Source organism: Myxocyprinus asiaticus, chromosome 8 (genome assembly GCF_019703515.2).
Source record: "Myxocyprinus asiaticus isolate MX2 ecotype Aquarium Trade chromosome 8, UBuf_Myxa_2, whole genome shotgun sequence".
NCBI lineage: Eukaryota > Metazoa > Chordata > Actinopteri > Cypriniformes > Catostomidae > Myxocyprinus > Myxocyprinus asiaticus.
In genome coordinates this window covers 43,182,737-43,206,500 of record NC_059351.1, presented here as the reverse complement: position 1 = coordinate 43,206,500, position 23,764 = coordinate 43,182,737, and the positions used below count along the sequence as shown (strand labels likewise).

The 23,764-nt window shown below is 41.0% G+C and overlaps 1 protein-coding gene across 2 annotated transcripts in view; it reads right to left on the bottom strand.

Annotated features, from left to right (window-relative positions):
- Positions 1-23,764, bottom strand: part of LOC127444611 (RING finger protein 24-like) — a 67,352-nt gene that overhangs the window by 18,808 nt on the left and 24,780 nt on the right. For both annotated transcript variants that reach the window (XM_051704077.1, XM_051704078.1), the window contains 3 exons: positions 14,562-14,711; positions 4,027-4,069; positions 3,729-3,770 (listed from right to left, as the gene is read on the bottom strand). In XM_051704077.1, the coding sequence (XP_051560037.1) occupies positions 3,729-3,770; positions 4,027-4,069; positions 14,562-14,711 (235 nt within the window). The remainder of the gene's footprint in view (positions 1-3,728; positions 3,771-4,026; positions 4,070-14,561; positions 14,712-23,764) is intronic.

The window sequence follows — 23,764 nt, the reverse complement described above, 5'->3', positions numbered from 1 at the left end:
TGGGGCCGGGCCACGAGGACACAAGCCCGGCCCTGAATCGGGCTAATTGGCCGGGAGGGGGATAAAGACGAGCACCAGTTCGGGTGAGGGAGAACCACATGTGGCCACTGTGTGTGTGTGTGTGTGTGTGTGTGTGCATCTATGTGTTTTATGTTGTTTTAAGTTGAGTTTATGTCGTGAAAGTTTACGTTGACTGTTCTGCCGGTTCCCGCCTCCTCCTTGCCCATCCCTTACCTGTTACAGATATCTAATGCATTAACTAATGTTAACAAATGGAACCTTATTATAAAGTGTTACCACAACATTTATGGGTGAGCTATCCCTATAAAACATATAACAATATCAGTTTATGCTATTTCAGAACAAAATTTACACTCCTCGGGGGGAACAGTGGCTGTGCCATGTTAAATCAGAAAGCGTCCTGGTTACTTTCGTAACCTCCGTTCCCCTGATGGAGGGAACGAGACGTTGTGTCATGTAGTGACACTAGGGGTCACTCTTGGGAGCCACAAACACCTCAGCTTTTTGAAAAAAGGCCAATGGGAATTGGCGAGTGGAATTTGTATGCCACTCCCCCAGACATACGGGTATAAAAAGAGCTGGTATGCAACCACTCATTCAGATTTTGTGCTGAAGAGCCGAGACAAGGTCCCAGCCATTTCAGCAGGTAGTTCAGTGTTGTGGCAAGAGGGACACAACGTCTCGTTCCCTCCATCAGGGAACGGAGGTTACGAAAGTTAAGAGCAGTCTTCAAAGAGAGTGCCTTAAGCTCAACTGACTCCAGGGGCTCAAAGGGAGCACCCGTAGACCCCGAAGGACTACAGAGAGGTCCCACGAGGGCATGAGTCTCGAGGGATTCAACCTCCTAGCGCCTCTCAGGAACCTGATGATCAAGTCGTGCTTCCCCAAATACTTACCATCCACTGCCTCGTGATGTGCCAAAATGGCGGCTACATACACCATCAAGGTGGAGGGGGACAGCCGCCCCTCCAGCCTCTCCTGCAGGAAGGAAAGTACCGATCCGACTGCGCATCTCTGGGGGTCTTCACGTCAAGAAGAACACCATTTAGTGAACAGACGCCACTTTAAGGCATACAGGCGCCTCGTAGAGGAAGCCCTAGCCTGAGTGATCATGTCTACCACCGCGGGTCTTCTGTGTCCCATCCAAGGGCCAGACGTGGAGATTCCAGATGTTTGGTCGTGAGGAGCGTGAGGTCCGAGTACCTCATCTGGGTGGGCCAGTAGGGTGCTACTAGGACGATCTGCTTCTCGTCCTCCCTGACCTTGCACAGGGTCTGTGCAAGCAGGCTCACTGGGGGAAACGCGTATTTGGGTAGTCCAGGGGGCCAGCTGTGTGCCAGCGCGTCTATACCGGGGGATGCCTCGGTCAGGGCGTACCAAAGCGGGCAGTGGGAGGATTCCCAGGAAGCAAACAGGTCTACCTGTGCTCGAACGAATCGACTCCAAATCAGCTGGAACACCTGGGGGTGGAGTCTCCACTCTCCCCTGAGTGTAACCTTTCTTGACAGCGCGACCGCTGCGGTGTTGAGGTCGCCCGGGATGTGAGTGGCTTGTGTTGTTCGGAATAATGACCGCAACCAGGAATAACACACAAACGGAAAGACATCTTTAAAAAGACGCGTCTTTAAAAAGACGTTCCATGTGCCGCTCTTTTAGAGAAATATACTCTTTTTTTTAGAATATACTCTTTTATTTCTGCCGAAGCGACCAGGGGCGTTCTCTGCAGTGCACCAGTGCAGAGGGGGGAGAAACCGCTGAAATGCGCCGTCAGATCCAGCAGAGGTGAATGAACAGCCGTGGGAATTCAGCACAGTGAGCATCGACCGTTCGGCTCCGAAGAGAAAATCTGAATGAGTGGTTGCATACCAGCTCCTTTTATACCCGTATGTTTGGGGGAGTGGTATGCAAATACCACTCACCAATTTTCATTGGCCTTTTTTCAAAGACCAGAGGTGTTTCGGGCTCCCAAGAGTGACCCCTAGTGTCACTACATTGACACAACGTCGAGTGAGTGACAGATAGGGAACTGCCTAATCTTTGTAGAGGAATATCCAGCTCTCAAAATTAGTCAGTGCACTAAAAATACAACAACAACCTTAGAATGGAAACTATTCCTGAACAGTAAAACAGAGGAAGTGAAGGGTTACAGGAATTTCCAGTACAGTTAGAGCATTCAGCGAGGTCTCTGGTGTCCTTGCACCTAAGTATTGTCACTAGGGTTTCATTAGCACACACATGAAGATGGCACAGTTGCCCATTAACACCAGTGAAGTGATGATGGTCATGTATAAGGCATCCAGGTGAAGGTTAAACATGTTATTGAATATCTCTAGCGCATGCCCTTATCAAACACAATAAGCACACAAATGTCTTGTACAGGTCCTCCAATGTGGTGGCTTATTCAGATTTAACGTTCTATCTATATTCTGTAACCAATGAGAGGAAAAATTTAACTAATATTTGTTAATGTCATGGCCGACAGTCACCGTGGTCACTGTGTAACCAGTCAGTGATAAGACTGATCTGCAGCTCATGTAAGGTAGCTTAGTGCAGATTCAATCATGTGTTGTGTTGTTTGTCTAAGCCTGTAAGACACTTCAGAAATATACAGTAACTATTAAAATGACATACATCCTTTTCCAAAGAAGAATGAGCCAACATAGCTCAAGAATGCAGTGTGGGTCTAATAGAAATGGAAATTACTGTCAATAAAAGGGTCACCCACAAATTACTAAACGTAATTTTAGTAAATATCAATATAATATATTAGGTTTTAAAGAGCACCTATTATGGTTTTTCAAATATTACCTTTCATGTAGTGTGTTATATAGCTGTTTGTGAATGTAAAAAAGTCTGCAAAGTTTCATATATCAAAGTGCATGACAAATGGAGTTATTGACTCCCAAAAGAAAGAACCGATTCTGAACACCTGAAACGAGTCCTTAGTAATTTCAGACTTACTTCCTGCACTAACCTACATAATTTGGTAACAAAAAACCCACCTCTGGTCTTCATTGGCTGCTCACAAACAGCTTTGACCCGCCCTCAAACACTACATTAAGCGGTAGATCAATCACAACAGAATGGGACATCTGACCAATCAGAGCAGTGTAGGCTCTCTGAAAGGAGAAGTTTAGAATGAATCCTTTAGAACGGATCATTGAACGAGTTGTTTTTGACACTGGGAAAAAAAGTAATGCTGCAATTTAAATTATGAGCAAATTAAAGTGTTTTTTGACCTTGGATGCATGTAAATCTATTGTATGAGACCTTTAAAACAAAATTAGTCATGTTTAAAAACCATAATAGGTGCTCTTTAAGGTTCACATATTCTTGATTGTGCTTGTTCTTCAAACCTTAAAGTTATGTAGACATTTTTACTACATTAACATTATAAAGCCATTTTTACAATGAAAATTAAAAGTCTGCTTTCAGCACATTCTAATCTAGTACACAACAGTGAAACACATTATTCTGCATTTGCAGAATATACAGTATAATGATATTAATGCCCAGAAGTACCAAACATCCTCAGATAGTCCTAGTTTTTCCACAAAAGACATACAAATCCGAACATGGGGCTATTTAAACATTATTTGTTTCTTTGTTTTCTTTTCCTTTCCCCCCACACACTCATACTGCAATTGTCCAGCCACCAAAAGTCAATTTCTGTACAGCTGGATAAAACAATGCAAGAGGGCACTCACCTCATGTAAGTTTAATTCTTTGACCTTTTCCTTCTGAATAACCTGTGAACAGAAAAGATGAAAATGACATAATCAGATAAAACACTAAATTTAATTAAAAATCCTAGGTGTTTGAAACTGCATGAAAAAGGAATAGAAACATCCCCTTCTCCCAAATGGCATCATACAGTAGAATTACCTTAAGTTATAGTAACAGACTCCATAGATAAAGTAAAATAAGCCTCCATGCACTACATAAAATCACAGAGACACGCACTATGATTATGATTTGAATAGATACATGAAATCAGCTGCTTACCTGCTTGTATGCATAGAGCTCTTTGTGTGCCTGGTGCCGTAACCTATAGAAAATATATTGCCATGTTAGTTTTAAAGTATTTAAATAAGTGACTGAAAGCAGTGACAAAGAATTGACATTGATGGCACCAAAATATAAACAAAGGCCAAATTCATCACCTTGAACCATAATTCTGAAATACAGGCAGAGCTCTAAACAATTTTAAATGGCAGCTGTTTTCAGGGTTTCTTGGGTGTGTAAACTCAGCCAAGGAAAACTACAATGCATCAGCCATGGCTCTGGACCTCTGAGCTGCACACATGGCTGGATCATAATCTGACAACATCAAATTGTAGCTTTCAGTCCTCATAAGGCATTTCTTCAGTCATGATGATCATTTACAAAGACTGAGCCGACTTTGAATTAAAAATTGGTTTTCCTTGTACTTTCCATTTAACGTTCACTCAATTCTAGCTATACATTTTATCCACCAAACATGAGCTTAATCATCCAATCTCCTCCCTTGACATCCACTTTTATCTTCGTGGCTACAGTATTTCATGGCTAGATTTTTCAAATGATAAGAACTTCCTCCTTGAACCCTATGACACTTACTGCATCCAGTTCAAGCAGTACCATGATTTGTCTCAATTATGAGCTTATATGGGCCAATAAGTTAAAACTGTCTTAAGCTGAGTCTTTCTGAGTCTTTTATTGTCTGATCAAGCTTGAGCGTGACAGATTTTAACCTGTGTGTGTGTGAGTGAGAGAGAGAGAGAGTGAGAAAGAGAGTGAGAGAGAGAGAGGAAGCCTGATGGAAAATAACTGGAATGTGTCAGGCATGATGAGAGTCTCTAAGGTAAGTGAAAAAGGCTATTTGAAGAAAATCAGCAAGCGCCATCAACACTATATTTAGTCTCAAACTTGTGAACATGCGTACCGCACTCTGAACACCAATAATGCCTGTGGACTGTTAGAGCAGTAGTATTAGTCTAGTTCATTTTACATTAGATTAGTCTTGGCTTTTTTTGAATAGTTTGTTTTACTGGATTCCTTTTCATTTTTAGGTGCTCTGGAAGATTGAAAATGGCAAAACACATTTAAACACTTCAGAGTCAGACCCGGCCATTAAATTTACCCATACAAGAGAAAGGCACTAGTGAACACAGCAAACAATATTGCAAGATCTTACAAAAGCCTCCTTGGCAGAAAAATCAATATTGTTCATAAAAGAGAATACACATTTAGGGGAAAAAAAATCTATCAAATGAAGAAAGAGAACAGTTAGATGGATATGAGAATGGCGATATGTGTTGTAAAATTTACCTCCATTACAAGTAAGCATAACCTCTCGCAGCAGAGTGAGAGGGACCTGTAAAACAGGCAGCACAGTCTAGGAGAGAAACTGACATTCTGAAAGAGACCAGCAGGTAAAGGTGCAGACTCCCTGAAGTGGAGGAGGGGGATTTAGAAGCAAGAAGCAGGGTTTGTTTCTATTTTAAGGGGCGAGACATTCACAATGACAGCGACTTGCAGCGGAAAACAGTTCTAATCGAGCCACAGCAGGTTTTTTGAGTCGAGCTACATCTTCATCTGTTTGTCTAAGTATACATGACACAATGCGTAACCAAATATTTGAAGGAAGGACGACATATACGGCAGGCTAACTACACATTGCACGTCACCTCTGTTTTTCAGTGCATGCATACAATGCCGAAGCCAACTTTGGTCTGATTAACGTGTCTATATACTGGCCGAAGCTGAACTACAGTTGCATTATCTATGTCTGTTAGTCTGCAATCGGAATAATTATTGTTTATATAAAAAGACAAATTATTGTTTTAGTCTGACAGAAATCAAACTTTTAAAGTGCATGTAAACGAATTGAGCATCAATCATAGTTGGCGATTTCAAGCACTATTCGTGACAGTGACTGTTGGCAACGCAACAAAGATGAGAAAAGTTTAACTTTATGTAAAAGAGCAGCGATGCGATGGGAGTGAAGACATTGGAGCACATGTGATTTGTCTCCTGTGAGACACAGTAGTCAGGATATTAAAAAAAAATTGTTAGTTTGATTAATGCATTGATATTTGTTGACCTTTTTGACAATACAAACGCATCATGCACTGCTGTAATTTAAACAAACGTTTTTCCTCCAGAGTTTCTTTGTCAAATAAAGTGACATCTTATTTTTGAGTGCAATACATCTAATTTATGATCAGATTTTCAACAGCTATGGCCAGTTTTCAGCCCACCAATAACATTAGGACATTCTGTGGCAGGAATGACTACTAGCGACCAACAGAACAGCGAACAGGCCTTTAGGGTGCTAGGTCAAGATGAACTGTTGTGGTCACTTTTTACGCACTGTTAGCGTAGTGTTACAGTTCATCACATTGAAAAGCACCTCATGACCATAAGCGTTGTAAAATAACAAAGCACTCAGCGTGACATGTTAATAGCTGTAACATTGTAGGACGTGTGTGAATTTTGATTTTCATCCCTTGAGAATGGCTGTGCTAGACAAACACTATCCCCCTCCCCTTTTTGTTTTCTCTTTAAGTGTGTGTTAGGCAGACACAGGGGCGTTTCACATTGTTGTGTCAGAACTGGTGCGTGATTGCTACGTGCCGTTTTGTGTCAGGCTGTTTGTATGTGTTCTGAATCACAACGTTCTTCACAGGTCCACTCGAGCTCACGACTCCCTCGTCTTTTACATTCTGAATGTCCACAGAGTCGCATGACTCAACAATCTGGAAGTCCTAGATTCAGGCTACGATGTTTCTTATGAACAAATACATGTGCTCCACAGATCCCATTTGTCTTGACTTTTAAAGACAGCCTCTTCTACACTGAAATTACTCTGGTCTGTCAAATGCAACTGTTAAACTGTGAAAAAAAGTTTGAATAAGCACTCTGCTTCCCCTGTTGTTTCAGCGATGTGAAATGTAAATGCGGTGGTGAAAAACAGCAAGCTAAAAATAAAGAGAAAATGTAGCTAGACAGGGGGGTACTATTTTGGTACTTGCTGAATTTGCAATTGTTGTGATTTCCATTTTACACTGCTGGTGTACAGATTAAACATTTCAGAACAGGTTTTACAGTGGATTTACAATGAATAGACCCAAAACTATTTGGATACTTAGGCCACATTAGGAAATGTATGATTTTCATTACATTAGATAACAAAATATCAGAACCAACAAGCATCTGCAAAGAAATTATGCTAGACCTTTTCTCAGAACTAACTTCACGTTTCTTAGCCATTTTTGCAATTACTTTAAACTGTCCCACTGTCATTTGTAGTGGATGTTTTGGTCAGATGTCAGAGTAACCACCTATGTACAATTGGATATGTTCTACTAAGTCTGACTACCAGAAAGTTTCCAAATACTTGGAAATGTCAGTATATCTATTGTTTTACAATTTAAAACCAACCATTAAAAACACTCTTATTTTTGTGCAAAGTTTTGTCAAGTGTGCTTGTGCTATATGTCTCTATGATATCATCGTTATTTTTTAATCCCCTTTTCTCTCCTATTTTGTCATGCCCAATTCCCACTACTTACTAGGTCCTTGTGGTGGCACGGTTACTCGCCTCAGTTGCCGCCGTTTCTGAGACAGTCAATCCACGCATCTTATCATGTGGCTCGCTGTGCATGACACCGCGGAGACTCACAGCATGTGGAGGCACATACTATTCTCCACGATCCATGCACAACTTATCATGCGCCCCACTGGGAGCGAGAATCACTAATTGCGACCACGAGAAGGTTACCCCATGTGACTCTACCCTCCCTAGCAGCCGGGCCAATTTGTTTGCTTAGGAGACCTGGCTGAAGTCCCTCAGCACACCTTAGATTCGAACTCGCAATAACGTCATCATTTTTTAAAGTATGTGGTTATGGAGAGTATTTTTGAAAATCTGGGAAAAAAACGCCTTTCCAGTGTGAATGAGAGGCGTAAACATAGCGAAATCTATGCGTTTTCAAATGAAAACATATTGGTGTGGACCTGGCCTAAAAATGCTTCTTTGTTTGATGTTTTATTATTTAATGCAATGCCATTCATATATTTTAAGTGTCTAAATACTTTTTGGGGCCATTGTATGTGTGCTTTTTGTGATGGAGATATATTCAGTGTTCAGTGCTGTGTTTTTGTGATGGGACATATTTGACATTGAGGTCTGGTTTACTAAATTAAGCAGTTGCGCATCTTTGTGAAGCAATGGGATGCAAGGGAGACTGCATCTTTAGAAGCCTGGAATCTGGGCTATATACAAACTCTTTTTTATCAATGACTTGGCAATCTGACATTTTTTTACTCAAAGTAAGACTCTATATTAATCTAAAAGGCTACCAATTTATACTTGAATAAACAGTGAGGGGGATTTAAAGTCAAAGAGAACAGAACTGGTATAGAATAAATGGGAAGGAACTTACCATCTCCCCTGCTGGTTTGGGTGAATTTAGATGATAGCCGCTGGTTCTCACTGTCTTAAGAGATGCTAAACAATTGCATGTTAAAGCTATAATATCTCTGCTGCCAGGAGTGACCTCATTGCAACAGTGCTCAGGACAAATTTAAATGGATGACAGTAACCCAGATGGGCTCAGTAGTAAATGGGGAATGGGTTGCCCTTAAGTACAACATGATCTTGAGCTGAAGTCTTAAAGGGTTGCTTTAGCTTAATAAAGGCCTTTTGAAGACCTAGTCTTGATTGAAAAACGGTTTGACCTTCTAAATATTCTAAATTCTATTTGTTTGCCTTAACAAATCAATAATCAGTTTGGCTGTTTTTCATTACAGGGTTCATTCTAACTAGAAAGATTAATCAATGTTCTGTTATGTTCTTAACATGAGCAGCTGCTGTACAGTTTACTCAATCCATAAAGGAAGTCGGTGACACATTGTGGCTTCCTCAAGATCAAAAATACACAGATCTGTGATTGTGCAACTGGCTGCTTTGAGATCAGTAATTGTGCAACTAAGAAGCTTTATAACCATCTAAATGGAAATAGACCAATTTCGAACAGGGGGAGCTTGTAACTGTGGGTTTTTTATTTTCATTTCAGATTATCAAGTCAGTAGTTCTCTTAGCTTCTCCAAACTGTGCTGTCTGACCTTCTCACTCTTCATGGAAATCTTTGTTTGACAATTTTGCATTGAACATACATCAACCACCAAAAGTAACAACCCATACTGAAATCTTATATATGCCAATATATTTAAGACACACACATATTAGTAATATGTATGTTCATGTATGGTTTTCACTGATATAAAAAGATAACATATATATAAATATACATAAATATTGTTTTCATATATTAAACATACAGTATACTTTCCAAAATCATCGTGAACTTTTAATATGTATGTATGTATGTATGTATGTATGTTTGTATATATATATATGTATATATATATATATATATATATATATATATATATATATATATATATATCGCCATGTGTCAGATTTCTGTAAAGGAAAACCATTGCAAGCACAAGTAATTCATGATATTCATCCAAAATGCCATACAATTGCTTTGTAGGGCTGCAACTAACGATTATTTTGATAATCTATTAATCTTCGATTATTTCTACGATTAATCGGATAAAAATGAAATTTTATTTCCTGTATTTTATTAAAATATGATTTTTAAAAAAACTGAAATGATAAAGGGCATAAGGATTTGATTTGATTTACATTCTATATTAATATAATTTTTTATATATTTTTATTTGTTTTATTTTTATTGAATAATGTGTATCTATATAGTGTGTATTGTATACTGTACAGTGTATGTTATTATTTGTATATCGTTGAGTGTAATTATGTGTATATCAGATGTTTAAATTGTGCTGTGTTAATTTGATGTTATTGTAAATTGGTATATGTCTCATCACTGTCACGACTGCTATGTTGATCGGAACTGCACCCAAGACTTTCACACACCATTGCACTTGTGTATATGGCTGTGTGACAATAAAGTGATTTGATTTTTTTGTTTAATGAATGAACAATTCTTTATTCTCACAAATCTTTGAACAAAGCCTGAATCATAAAAAGTTAAGTTTAAATGTATTATTATTATTACTTTCAGAACATATGCGAAACTGTTGCTTAACTTGTAAAACTTAACAAAACAATGCTCATCATTAAAGAGTCAAATGATCCATAGGGCATGGAGTGGGATAAAAGATCAGCCCAGCAGAGGGCAATAGTGACATGAGAACAGAAATGTTAATAATTCTGCCCAACTGAAAAATACATAATTATGTTAGACACATACAGTATGCTTGTACACTGTCACTGATTATATACATTTAAGTATTTTAATATTATAGTTTTTAAAATAGTATTTTCACTGATTGCATGTTTCTAAACTATTTAAAAAAAAAAATTGTATATTTATCCAGCAAAATAATGTTTGCCATTGTATAAATGTACTATTGATGTTGACAACATTACATAATGTGGCATTATCAGGAGTACTTTCAAATATCAGGACCCTTAGCATTATTATACATTATATTCAGTATTATATACAGTTTAATATTGTACAATCATCTGTAAACCCTGTGCAAATTAACTCTCGCGCTGAAAAGACTCATCTCGGTGCTCACTGTATTACATGCACTTACATGGGCAGGAGAAAACGTTTTGAAAACCGGCACATCTTGACTGCTGAGACTTCAGTCTGATATCCTTTAAAGCTGCACAACTGATTACATTAAAACTGAAATCGTTAAAGTTTAACAGAGACTCGCTTGTGGTAAGAACAAACAGTTTTGCGAAATACGCGGCTGATTTTGAATTCATAACATGTTTACATTACAAAACATAGACAACAGCAGTAAAATGTAAGTGATGCGCTGGAGAGAAACAACTCTTCAGCGCATCAAACAGCACAATCACTCTGTAAACACACCTGACCGCTCCACATTAAACCGTATGCTTATTATGATCTTCTCTGAAATGTTTATAAAGTGCTATCATGCGCTGGACAACTTGGGTCATGTTTTTTCGCTACAACTTTTCTCTGTTGTTTTTCAAACAAGTTTTATCACGCAACACATTTTTCACTGGGCTGTGAAGTGACATCACTGACAGGCTTCTCAGTGCTTACTGCAAATATCCAACTAATCAATAATGAAATTCGTTGTCGATGATTTCCATTATCGACAATTATCGATTTTATTGATTAGTTGTTGCAGCCCTATTGCTTTGTTTTTTGATTGTCACTTTTCTGAATTTAGAGGCTTAGGAATTTGTTTACAAATTGAACACAAAATCACTTAGTTGCCTGAGAAAATGCTGCATTGTATTAAGACCAAAACAACAACCAAAGAAACTTGGTGCTGTGTTAATGTTTGGGATTAGCATATGTTGTTAGCTTCTCTATGAATAAAAAGGCCAGAAAAGAGAAGACATTGCCAGTCTACATTGGTATGTCCTATTTCAAAGCAAACTTTCCCTGCAATTAGCTACAAAAGCAATATTTACTGTGGAATTCATTGAGGTTCTCAAGCGCTAATGATTAAGGTATGTCTCTAAAATTCAAAGTTGGTTCAGTCTTCAAAGTCAGCATGATAAAGGCTGCCTCACTATGATATGGTGTGAAGATGAAAGAGAACTTCTCCAGTCCTTCACCATCTGTCAGCTTTCCTCTCTCCTCTCACTAAACTCCCCTCAATTTTTTTTACTTTCATACCCTTGAGTATGGTGCATGAAACATTTGGCTGGATGAACAACAGTACTGCATTGTGACTTTTTTGAGGTACATTAGGTACTTTTTTCCCAATCAAATCAAATCCCTACTGAAAAGACCAGTACATACCAGTATGAATTTCCATGCTCATTTGGTACTGGTATAGATTGTGGACTAGCACAGCCATTCTGGTAAAGCTGGTTGACCAAAGAAGTCTTGTTGGTAAAACAAATTATGAAGCATGGTCACATATGCTGGTGACCAGCAATGTTGGTCATTTCAACAGGGCCAATAGATTGGTTTGACAAATTTCCAACCAATCCTAATTAGGGCTGGGCGATATATAGAATGTTCACGATATAATCGTGATGATTTTGCTGACTATATAAAACTAAGCAATATTGTTTAATGTGCTTTTTATTTGGCCATTTAGTTTCATAAGGAGCACATCAGTTGACTAATTTCACAATCCTTCAGGGCTGCACAATTGTTCAAAATAACATAAAAATGGCCATAAGGTCATATTCGATTATTAAACTGCAGAAGGCTGTGATTAAAGACAGATAAACCTGGTCTGTGCTCGCTTCAGAATAATTGGATGCCGTGCTGTTCTATGCACGCCCGCTCATGGGCTCGTGTTTTTAGCACTTTTAGAGCAGTGTGCATGCATTGTGATAGAAATGTACTGTAGGTTCAAGCAAACTACAAACTGCACTTTCAGTGTCAAAATAAAAGCTCCAGGTGAAAGTGACGTGTCAAAATAAAAGCTCCACACCTTCACCATTCGAACAAAAATGTAAAAAGTATATTAAAGTAAATAATTCTTTTTATAAAGCTACTAAACTCAGCAAAAAAAGAAATGTCCCTTTTTCAGGACACTGTATTTTAAAGATAAATTTGTAAAAATTTATTGTGAATGGTTTAAACAAAGTTTTCCATGCTTGTTCAATGAACCATAAACAATTAATGAACATGCACCTGTGGAACGGTCATTAAGACAATAACAGCTTACAGACGGTAGGCAATTAATGTCACAGTTATAAAAACTTAGGACACTAAAGAGACCTTTCTACTGACTTTGGTGACTTTAAACACCAAAAGAAAGATGCCAAGGGTCCCTGCTCATCTGCGTGAACGTGCCTTAGGCATGCTGCATGGAGGCATGAGGACTGCAGATGTGGCCAGGGCAATAAACTGCATAGTCCGTACTGTGAGACACCTAAGACAGTGCTACAGGGAGACAGGAAGGACAGCTGATCGTCCTCGCAGTGGTAGACAACATGTAACAACACCTGCGCAGGATCGGTACATACGAATATCACACCTGCAGGTCAGGTACAGGATGACAAAAACAACTGCCCGAGTTACACCAGGAACGCACAATCCCTCCATCAGTGCTCAGACTGTCCGCGATAGGCTGAGAGAGGCTGGACTGGGGCTTGTAGGCCTGTTGTAAGGCAGGTCCTTCCCAGACATCACCGGCAACAACGTTGTTGGCACAAACCCACCTTCCCTGGACCAGACAGGACTGGCAAAATGTGCTCTTCACAGACAAGTCACGGTTTTGTCTCATCAGGGGTGATGGTCGGACTCACGTTTATCATCGAATGAATGAGTGTTACAGCAAGGCCTGTACTCTGGAGCGGGATCGATTTGGAGGTGGAGGGTCCGTCATGGTCTGGGGCGGTGTGTCACAGCATCATCGGACTGAGCTTGTTGTCACTGCAGACAAACTAAATGCTGTGCGTTACAGGGAAGGCATCCTCCTCCCTCATGTGGTACCCTTCCTGTAGGCTCATCCTGACATGACCCTCCAGCATGACAATGCCACCAGCCATACTGCTCGTTCTGTGCATGATTTCCTGCAAGACAGGAATGTCAGTGTTCTGCCATGGCCAGCGAAGAGCCAGGATCTCAATCCCATTGAGCACGTCTGGGACCTCTTGGATTGGAGGGTGAGGGCTAGGGCCATTCCCTCCAGAAATGTCCGGGAACTTGCAAATGGCTTGGTGGAAGAGTGGGGTAACATCTCACAGCAAGAACTGGCAAATCTGGTGCAGTCCATGAGGAGGAGATGCACTGCAGTACTTAATGCAGCTGGTGGCCACACCAGATACTGACTGTTACTTTTGATTTTAATCCCCCTTTTGTTCAGTGACACATTATTCCATTTCTGTTAGTCACATGTCTGTGAAACTTGTTCAGTTTATGTCTTAGTTGTTGAATCTTTTTATGTTCATACAAATATTTACACGTTAAGTTTGCTGAAAATAAAAGCAGCTGAAATTGAGAGGACGTTTCTTTTTTTGCTGAGTTTATGTCATTGTACAGTATATAAAATATAAATGTGCACATCAATAAAAATATTTACATTTCATTCTCCCTTGTGTTCATTTAGTGAAAAACTGTGGGGAAACATGTCTTTATTTATTTTTATTCAATGCCTTTAATAAATTGAATCTATTTGGCTACAATGGCTGTTTAGATGAAATGATGGTACCTCTGATTTAGAAAACATCCATTTTGAGTCATTTTAGAGTAAATACATAATTATTGAGATATATTGAATATCGTCAATAGGCTGAAAAATATTGAAATAATTTTTGTAGCCATATCGCCCAGCCCTAATCCTGATGCAAATTACCCTTAAAAGTTAAAATGCATAAAAGCTGTTAAATTACTTCTGTTTTTGTTGCCTGTATGTTCATGGAGTAAAGCAATAATTTTAAAACCAGCAACAGATTGAAGAGATAAAAAAGCAAATGTATGCCATTTTGGAGCTTGTTCAAATTCCTTCCACCAAAAAAACCAACAAAAAATCCCTGGTAGACTTACCGAATCAAATAGCAGCAGAAGAGAAGGCTGAGAATGAAGACGAAAATGGCCGTTCCAAACACAACAATGTAGATATTGAGGGGAAGGTTTTGGAACCCTATATTCGGCATCCTGAAACTGTAATGCTGTAAATCTGAGGTCATGGATAACCTGAAGAAAAGGACAGCAAGAAAAGGTATCCGGGTAGGTGGGGTGGGGAATGGAGTGAACAAGAGAATGAGAGGGAGAAGACAGAAAGAAACATCAGAGAGTGATTAATTGACCACCAAACTAAATTCCAGTGTACAGGCTTGCCGACCAAGTGCCCATTAGTGCAGTAATCTATCAAAGCTGTGTCAGCTCAATCTCAAGAGGTCTAATCCACATACAGTTTAGAGTGGATATAATCAGCCGGCCTGCCAATGCATATATCCACAAATGCTGTCCTCAAAATGACTATTATTTGATATATGGCTAAGCTTGATTTCTGGACCATTTCAACAACAACTGTTCATGCACCCAACAGACCAATGAATAAACTCATTAATGCATTATGCTGTGCAGTGGGCCATGTGTGTAATATTCCAGAGGAGAGAGTTTGAAATCATTGGTCCTGCAAGAGCTATTAAGCAATAACCACACTGTCTATCAGTGGGAAATTAGTGTTAACTAATCTACTTAGATTCAGCACAGCTTTGATATGAACTAGTCCATTCTGAGCATTCATGTTTTTCCATGTTTATGTCTAATATGCAAAATATTCATTTTTGCATAGCAAAACAATCAAATCAAAACTCAATTTAAAATAACTAACTGAACCAGTGTTTTCTACAGGATTCTGTTTTGCAGTCCCCGAATAGTATTTTTGCAATAAATTAAATACCATTTATTACAACAGAACTCTGTTGCGAATATGTATCTAACTACACAGTCTCATGAGCATTTAGTCTGCAGTTGAAGTATTTTTACTTTGTTACTGTACTTAAGTACATATTTCAAGGATCTGTAACTTTTTAGAGTATTTTTTATTTTAGGAAACTTTAACTTCATTACATACAAAAGCATAATATCTTTTTACTCCATTGAATCCATAAATTAATTAATAAATAGCATTAAATAAAAATAGACACATTAAGCAGACTAGTAGTTCTTGTTCTAGCAAGACTATAACCTTAACGTAGCAGCAAATGCGGTCTCGCGACAGTTTCCGCAGAACGAGGGTTACCGTTCAGAAATAGATTTACTCAATGCATTTGAGCACCAAAAGCACTGGAAATAAAAAATAAAAAAACTATATTTTTAAATGACTTCTGTGCCTACCTAGCCAATACACAATATTGGCTTTTAAGAACTGGGTGTCAAATTAAAAAAACACATTAAGGTAAGTAATTTTTAATATATTAATAAAAAATCTCATGAATGCACTTGCTCACTAGCAGTCGGCTCATAAATGCACTCTTGCAAATGCAAATGAGTTTGCAGGGTGATACTGGATATATAGAGAGAGCTATAAATGTGTAAAGATCCGAGAACTGTTTATTAGGCCTATTCCTTTTATACTGTATGACTAAGAAAATATATTAAAATCTATGTCAGAATGATCAAATCATAAAATGAATAGCTAGGCTAAATCATAATTTGGCTTGCTCTCTTGCAATCTACATTCTCATCTGTTTAACATCTTCAGCTATTACAACGACTCAGTTAATGAAAAGTCGCTGACTTAGCGGGGTGTGCTGTCACAATATTGTCTAAGTTGACATAGTGGGATTCTCCAATTATACAGCATTTAAACAGTAAAACAATTATGAAGAACAAAATGATTGAGGAAAGAGCAAAAAAACAAAAAAACTGCTAATTGGTAGTTAACAAAATTATCAAATGACTGTACTTTATTTAATATTTATTTAACATATAATTTGGTCTTTTAATAAAGCAGGTTTCCCACTCTTTTCAAGGCACAATTTTCCAGGACATTTATGCACAAAACAAGGGTAATATTTAAGCAAAAACACATGTCCATTTAAATCTACAGGTAGCTTTTACTTTGGCATTTCTTTTTGTTTTTGATGATAGTTTCTCACCTCCAAATATCAGTTGGTCCATGGACCAGTGTGATTATTAATCCCCGTAAAGCTGTGATTCAATTTAATAAATACATAGTCTGTATGTGCTGTGCACATCAGAGTGCTCTCTGTCTCTGTCATCTCACACACACAAGAGTGTACGTGATGATCATGATGAGGTGTTTTCAGTGTATGTGCGACCGCCTCTACACATACATTTTGAAGTGCGCATCACTTGCAGATTATTTATTTATTCAATTAAATCAGAGAATTTTTTAGTTTAATAATCACACTAGGACATTTTACAATTTTAATTTGATTAATTGTACATTCAAACATTCATTTTCGTCCAAATATGTCATATCCGTGACATTCTGCGTTTTATTGCTAATGCTATTTTTATGACTAGATTCCGTGTTTTCAGTATCTGATTGTTGAAATATTGAAAATTAATTCACAACCCGAGGTATTAAGGCCTAATCACCACACTACCAACACAGTGTGAATAAAAAAAAAAAAAAAAATCAGTGGTCTGACTGTCATCGCTGTCTAAAGTTTATAACTCAAAGTGATGCAAACTCATGAGGGCCGAAAAAGGTGAGACAATCACTGATCCACGAACATGTTTTCCGGGGAATAAGCTAAAAGCACCAACTTAAACTATTCAAGTATAACAAATTATCAGCACAATTGTGCAGAATTAGCTGCAAAAATAAAGGCTACTTTGTTGAAGCTTGCTACTGTTTCACAAATTTGTTCAGTTTCATTAATTGACTAGTTTAGTGACCACTTCTGGAGATGCCATTTGAGTGAGTCATTAAATCATTTTGAGATGTTCACTTCCAAAATCTGCCAAGAGACTTTATATTATTTAAGCATTATAAGAACAAAGCAGATCTATAGTTTTCCTTAATAATAGTATAAAAATATTAATGAGTATCAGTAACGTCCTTACCTTCTCCTTTATTAAAATTTACATGTCAAATCTACTGACTTCAGTTGAATGTTTAAGCATTAAAAAAAACAAAGCAGGTGTACTGTATCATTTTCCTAAAGCATTTAAACTGATGAGCATGACTTTTATCAGAAAATTACTGTAGTTCAATAACTGGGGTCTCTGGATACTATTCAATTAATTAAAATAAATTATGAAACATTCAATATCTCTTCATAAATTTGGACAGTTTTAAAATGTTTCTTGTATCTTTGTACTCTCAAAGACATCATGTGTGAGGCAAAAACGTGTGTGAAAAATATTTTGGTGTGAAGTTGAAGCCGAAGTTGCACTGTCACGTCACTTCATAGACTTCAATGTATTCGGCAGCACTGACGTGAGTCATGTGAAAGCCCCTCAACGTGTTTAAACATCAGTCACATTTACGAATTAATAGCTCTCTCACTGTGATGAACAAGGTAGACTCACATGCCGATGTTGAAGTAAACGAACAACATGCCACTCTCATTCAGTCGGTCGGTACATGTACCAGGTCATGTCTTAATTTGTACATGTAATACATGTAACATAAATGTAATTTTTAACGTACGTTTTCATTTACGAGTAATCGAGTACTAATTTTTTGAAAATGCCATCACTAGTATCGTTTATGAATGAGAAGTTTCACGAGTGCCGCTTCTCACTTTGCACGCGCTGCTGTAGCCAAGCACTCGATTGGCTGTAGCTGTAATCAATCACGAGGGTGTAAGCGCCCTTAACCGTTGACGTTGTTTCACAATGTGCAGCTGCCGGTAGTGACAACGATACGAATTTGTGTATTTGACTCCTATTCCGAGTCTAGATTGTTACCATGGTTTTGTACATGTAACGAAAACCTTGCTAGCAACACAGTCAAACTGTTTTATTTTACTGAAATATTTTCCAGGACAAATAATTATTTTCCAGGACATTTAGGTATTTTTTTAATTTTGGAATTAGAAACTGGAAAACTGCATTGCAAAATTCCTGGTTTTCCAAGTTTTCCAGGACACGTGGGAACTCTGTAAAGGTTGCTTTAAAGGCGTCATGACATGAGGAATCAAATTTCCCTTGATCTTTTCACATATAAGAGGTCATTGTACTATAAAAACATACTGTTTCAGAAGATTCAGAACTGAAAACTTCCTCAATAGAAAAGTAGCATTTATTTTTTTTATTGTTTTATTTATTTATTTATTTTTATCCCCAATTTGGAATGCCCAATTTCCAATGCACTCTAAGTCCTCGTGGTGGTGTAATGACTCAATCCGGGTGGCGGAGGAAGAATCTCAGTTGCGCTTGTTGAGCGCGTTACCGTGGAGACATAGCACGTGTGGAGGCTCACGCTATTCTCTGCGGCATCCACGCACAACTCACCATGTGCCCCACCGAGAGCGAGAACCACACATTATAGCGACCACGAGGTGGTTACCCCATGTGACTCTTCCCTCCCTAGCAACCGGGCCAATTTGGTTGCTTAGGAGACCTGGCTGGAGTCACTCAGCACGACCTCGAACTCGTGACTCCAGGGGTGGTTGTCAGCGTCTTTACTCGCTGAGCTACCCAGGCCCCCCGAAAAGTAGCATTTATTTAAACCAGGCTTTAGAAATGTCTCATTTGGAATTTGTGGAACTTGTGACATCACAAGGACCAAATACATCTGCATATGACTGCCTCCAGCAAGACATCAACACCTATTTTTCGCCATTGCACCCTTGGCCTCGCCCACTGGTGCTCATTGCTCAGTCACAGGTGAAGAGGAGAGAGGGCCTGTCTGGGAGATTCATCCAAAGGAGACTTACACAGGACACCTTTATGTGCATATCTGGATTTAAATGTTTTTCTACACTAGATGAATGGCTTTGACCATTATCGTGCATTTCGCGCCGCTTTTAAAAAACACAATCTCAAGTTAGAACTCTAAAAAGGAGACCTCCATTGTGTTTCATTTAGCTGCGCTGTTCTTGCTGTTTTGAAGGCGTCCTGGACCAATTTTGCACCCATCTGTGCTTTATTTAACTGTTGGTCTTTTGTAAACATGGACTAGATGGACATCTTTATTCATTTTGTTGCGCTTCTAGCTATGTGCACCACGTTTTAAGAGCGGTACAAGCGTAACTTTTAAAAACGCTTCTCATTCTGCTGCTGTCACTGACTGGGAGAAACACAGGCTGTTCTGTGTGTAAACAAACACGAATGATGTGAGCTGTCGCTCCTGTGAAGACCAGCAACGTCTCTGCTGTGTCCTGTTGAAGACGGATGAAGCACCCATCATCAGTGTGGACTGTATTATGCTTGTGTATTCAGAACATTTCAGCATGGATTGTATGTTTTTGGCTCATACCAGAGTGGATTGCTTGTGAACCAGTTACAATATAATTTAAACTTTGCAAAGGAACTGATAGATGTGGTGGTTAAACACTACCAGACCCATGAGTAAACATTTTCATTTACGAACGTTTCAAATGTCATGACTGTTTGATAGCTGCTGTGCTTGAGTGAACATTTTGATACATTCAGGTGAAATATGTTGGGTGTACATTTTGTGTTAACCCTGAAATTTAGTTTTATAAATTATAATGTAAAGTTTGTTCATTTTTTTTCAATTGAGTTTCAAATATGGCTGTATTTGAGGGACTGCACAAAGTTAGCCAATCAGAACAGTGGGCATTTGCATTGTCTTAAAGGGCCAGAGAGATGAAATCCAAGCGTTTCAGACAGAGGGCCAGAGACAGGGTGGAAAATGATCATATATTTTTAAATTATGACTGTTTTGGTGCAAAAAAAACTTTATGGACAAAATAAGTGGACCTCAGGGAAGATAATACAATTATAAAAAAGAGTATGTCAAGACCCCTTTAACAAATGCAATGCAAACAAATGCATCCTTTAATAAGGGTATATAATTCAAATAATCATGCTGTACCATTGCATTCACATCAAGATGCATTAGTTTAAACGTACTACTGTCATTTTACAATTTTAATGTGGAAAATGCATTGTATGTTTGCAAAAATGTTAGAATTGATTAGTAGCAATTAAAGATAATTTAATTTCAGGTCAGGACTACATCAGAGAACATGCGGAGGAGAAGATCTCATCCTGGTCACCAGGTTATACCTCCAACAATTCTGATTGTTCAAGATGAAGACTTCATCAAGTATGAAACACACACACACACACACTGGAAAAGCCAGGAAAGCGCCAGGCAGTTGGAGGGATACTTTGCTTGCAAAGTTGATCATAAGGAAATTTTAACATTGTATAAATTATCTCAAAGGGTGAATACTGCCTTAGTGGCTTCAGCTGCCTGAGAGGCTGTTTAGCACAGCTGGTTCCCTATCTGTCACTCACTCGACGTTGGTGTCAATGTAGTGACACTAGGGGTCACTCTTGGGAGCCCGAGACACCTCTGGTCTTTGATAAAAGGCCAATGAAAATTGGCGAGTGGTATTTGCATGCCACTCCCCCGAACATACGGGTATAAAAGGAGCTGGTATGCAACCACTCATTCAGATTTTCTCTTCGGAGCCGAACGGTCATGCTCATTGAGCTGAATACTACTGTTCATTCACCTGCTGGATCTGACGGCGCATTTCAGCGGCTTCTCCCTCCTCTGCACTGGTGCACTGCAGAGAACGCCCCTGGGCGCTTCGGCAGAAAAACTAGAGAGTATATTTTCTGAAAGAGCATTTTTCCCCTCTAAAAGAGTATATATTTCTCTAAAAGAGCGCACACACGGAACGTCTTTTTAAAGACGCGTCTTTTTAAAGATGCTTTTCCGATTGTGTGTTATTCCTGGTTGTGCTCGTTATCTCTCGCCTTCTAACGGTCACGATCACTGTCTTTCGTGTCTGGGCACTGCTCACGTGGAGACAGCGTTCGTGGATGGTCACATTCTCATTGCGAGAATGTGTCCATGGCAACGTTGCGGTCGCGGCTCGCCTTCGTAAGGAAGCGAGCCACCCCAGAGGCTCCCGCCTCGGTCCTTTTACCCACGGGTTTGAGGCCAGCGCGGCTAGCACTGGGGGCGATTTGGGGACCCCAATGGGACCGCCTCCGCCGGGTATCCCCCCGCGGACCTCCCATTCCCCAGCACGCTCGTCTGCCCCGATCGGGCTTCCGGGTGAGTCCGCCGGCTCGTCTCACGGCGAGTTCGACCTCTTATTCGGAGCCCGCGAAAGTGATGAGCTCTCGAGCGCAGCATCGGAGAGCGGGCTCGTCCAGTCGGAAGCCTCGGCTGGGCTCCTCCCTTCGGGGTCGATTGCCCAGTCACAGGCTGACGCGGAGATGACGACATGCTTTCCCGGACAGCCGCGAGCGTCAGTTAGAGTGGATTTCACCGCTCTTCCCTGAACCCTCGCGGCTCTGTGATTGGTTCCTGGGCTTGCGGCGCCGCTCAAAGCCACGCCCCGCCCCGTTCCTTTCTTCCCGGAAGTGCATGAAGAGCTGACAAGATCGCGGGAGGCACCTTTTACTGCCCGGTCCCGATCTTTTCAGCTTCCCCGCTCTCACTACCCTCGATGGTGGGGCGGCCAAGGGTTATTCGGCAATCCCCCGGTGGATAAAGACGCTCGCGGTGCACCTATGCCCGCAGAGCGCCGCCACCTGGCGTGGGTGCCCAAAGCCCCCGTCCAAGGCCTGTAGGTTTACGTCGTCTCTGACGGTCAAAGCCTACGGCGCTGCTGGACAAGCCGCCTCCGCCCTGCACGCCATGGCTCTCCTGCAAGTCCGCCAAGGCGCTAAAGGAACTGCACGAGGGTAGTTCCGCCCCGGGATTGATGCAGGAACTGCGCTCGGCGACCGACCTCGCTCTCCGAGCGACGGAGGTCACGGCGCGGTCTCCCGGGCGGACGATGGCCACACTAGTGGTCCAGGAGCGCCACCTTTGGCTCAACCTGGTCGAGATGGGTGAGGCCGACAGGACACGATTCCTTGCTGCCCCCATTTTCCAGGCGGGCCTATTCGGCGACACTGTCGAGGACTTTGCCCAGCAGTTCTCGATGGTAGAGCAGTAGATGGATGCTAGCCGGCTTGTCCTGCCCCGGCGTGGCTCAAGATCCCCCATCTACTCATCGCCGAGGGCGTCCCCCTGCGGTGACTGCACCGGCTCCGCCGCAGCCCGCCCCTCCGGCCCGGCCCCGGCGTGGAGCCCACCGCAGGAAGCCGACGCCACCCGTCTCACAGCCGGCACCGAAGAACCCACGGAGGTCTTCGAAGCGCCCCTGAGACGGGCGACCCAGGGACAACGAAACCCGCTGCTCTGGAGCTGGTAAGCAGATCTTCTTTTTGTTACCTTTTGCATTTAATTGCGCTGCATGCCCAAGTGGCTGCAGTACTCAAGAGCTCCGCAAGAGTGGTTTCCTTGTTCCCTGGGTCACATATTCGGTGTGTACGGCTGGCATCACGACCACCGTCCACCACTCCATTTGGCAGGTTGGCGTTCCAGCGGCGGTCTACCGCCCTGAGCGCCCAGCTGTGGCACAAATCCACCCCCGATGTGACAGTCTCTGGTCACAAGGAGCCAGGTAAGTGCTTCGATGTCCTCGGACTCAGCACGGCCACGATGTTGTGTGGCACCTCAAGCTCCGCCCCGCCGTAAGGCCCCACCCGCCGGTACATCCGATGACGTTGTCCCTTTGGTCCCCCTTGCACGGAACTCGGGTGCATGGCTTGCGCTTTCCAGTCCGTCGCGAGGGCTGGTCTGGACCGTCCGACTCGGCTGCACGATTCACTTTGCTGGGCATCCGCCCAGGTCCAGCGGTGTCCACTTCACCTTGGTGAAAGATGGAAACGCTGCTACCTTGCGCGGAGATCGCTACCCTCCTACGGAAGGACGCGATAGAACCTGTCCCTCCAGCCGAGATGAAGAGGGGGTTTTACAGCCCCTACTTCATTGTACCGAAAAAAGGCGGTGGGTTGCGGCCAATCTTGGACCTGCGAGTACTGAACCGGGCCTTACACAGACTCCCGTTCAAGATGCTGACGCAAAGACACATTCTAGCGAGCGTCCGGCATCAAGATTGGTTCGCGGCGGTAGACCCGAAGGATGCGTACTTTCACGTCTCGATCCTTCCTCGACACAGACCCTTCCTGCGGTTTGCGTTCGAGGGTCAGGCGTATCGGTACAAGTCCTCCCTTTCGGCCTGTCCCTGTCTCCTCGCGTCTTTACGAAGATCGCAGAG